General features: G+C 39.6%; 1 protein-coding gene across 1 annotated transcript in view; it reads right to left on the bottom strand.

The window, feature by feature from the left end:
• Positions 1–1173, bottom strand: part of LOC119586104 (synapse-associated protein 1-like) — a gene marked incomplete at its 5' end in the record, with an annotated part of 123898 nt that overhangs the window by 13177 nt on the left and 109548 nt on the right. Inside the window, 2 exon segments of the mRNA XM_037934796.1 lie at positions 399–529; positions 939–1077. Coding sequence (XP_037790724.1) covers positions 399–529; positions 939–1077 — 270 coding nt within the window.

Here is a 1173-nt window from a genome sequence, read left to right as displayed (position 1 = left end):
CTTAGTATTTTTTCTTATAGAATAATGTCGAGAACTATCTAAAAAAAAAGGAAAAAAAAAATCTTTAACTACTATCTAAATCAAATTTGAAAGCTCAGATTCTGAATTGTACAAGTCAGGGTTAGATACACTGATTGCACCATCCATAATGAGATTTACACTAAAGCCTCCTTTTCAAAAGCTTTCACACATACAAAAAAAAATTACCCCAAGACTCTACTTATAGGACACGTAACCAAATGACGAGGACACATAGCTAAATAACAGCACTCCACCATCCTTCCTTACTTTTTACAGTCCCTACCATCACTTTAGCCAATCTCCTACAGTCGGATCCTAAGAATATTGCTCTGCTTTAAAAGGGGCTTCATTCCACCCACTCGACATGTATTGCCTACCCCTCTCTCCATCGGCTGTGGTCTTGTTGGCTGCATCAACTCCTTCCCTCTCCAGCGAAGAGAGCTCTGTACTCTGCCTGATGAGACCCACACGGTAGAAGTAGTTCCTCCAGAAGGTCTCTTCGTTGATGCTATGGAAAGGAAAGGGAAAAAGTAAAAAAAAAAATATATATATTGTTTTGGTCTTATAAGCTGGATCATGTCTTGGTGCTCTAATTCATAGGCAAGGTACGACTGCCATGTAATATTTGTGCATATAAAGATTTGAATCTATGAAATGTGTGAAAAAATAATGCCTGTAAACGTTTGCTGGTTCGTGTATAAAACAAGATACAATGTGCTTAAGCAAATGAGATTTCTTTGACTTCCTTGAGTTGTGAATTGTATAGGTCACAAGTTATGAATTCCTCTCTATGTTCCAGCACATTATGAAACCTTTGTGTCTACAAAACAGGTCAAAAGCAATAGTGTCACTTGAGTAACTGATTTTCTCATAGAACCCTAAATTCTTTAAAACTCCTCTGGGCCATGAACACTCACGTCTTGGGCACCAACTCAAAGCGCATCTTCTCCAGGTTGGGGTCAGCGGCAAGAGTAGCCTGGGCAACAGGCAGGAAGGCCTCCAGCTCAAACTCAAAGCTCACACCAGTAGGAGGGCTGCGCACAAAGTTACGACGGTCCTGGAAAGTGAGAGTTATCATTAGTACCACAGTCAAATCTTGTATCTAAATCACGACAAAACAATTAGTTAAAAACAAAACAATTTCCCTGCTGC

The sequence above is a fragment of the Penaeus monodon genome, chromosome 21 (assembly GCF_015228065.2).
Source record: "Penaeus monodon isolate SGIC_2016 chromosome 21, NSTDA_Pmon_1, whole genome shotgun sequence".
Lineage (NCBI taxonomy): Eukaryota > Metazoa > Arthropoda > Malacostraca > Decapoda > Penaeidae > Penaeus > Penaeus monodon.
Note: the sequence above shows the minus strand (reverse complement) of the source record. Positions and strands in the feature narration are given on the sequence as shown.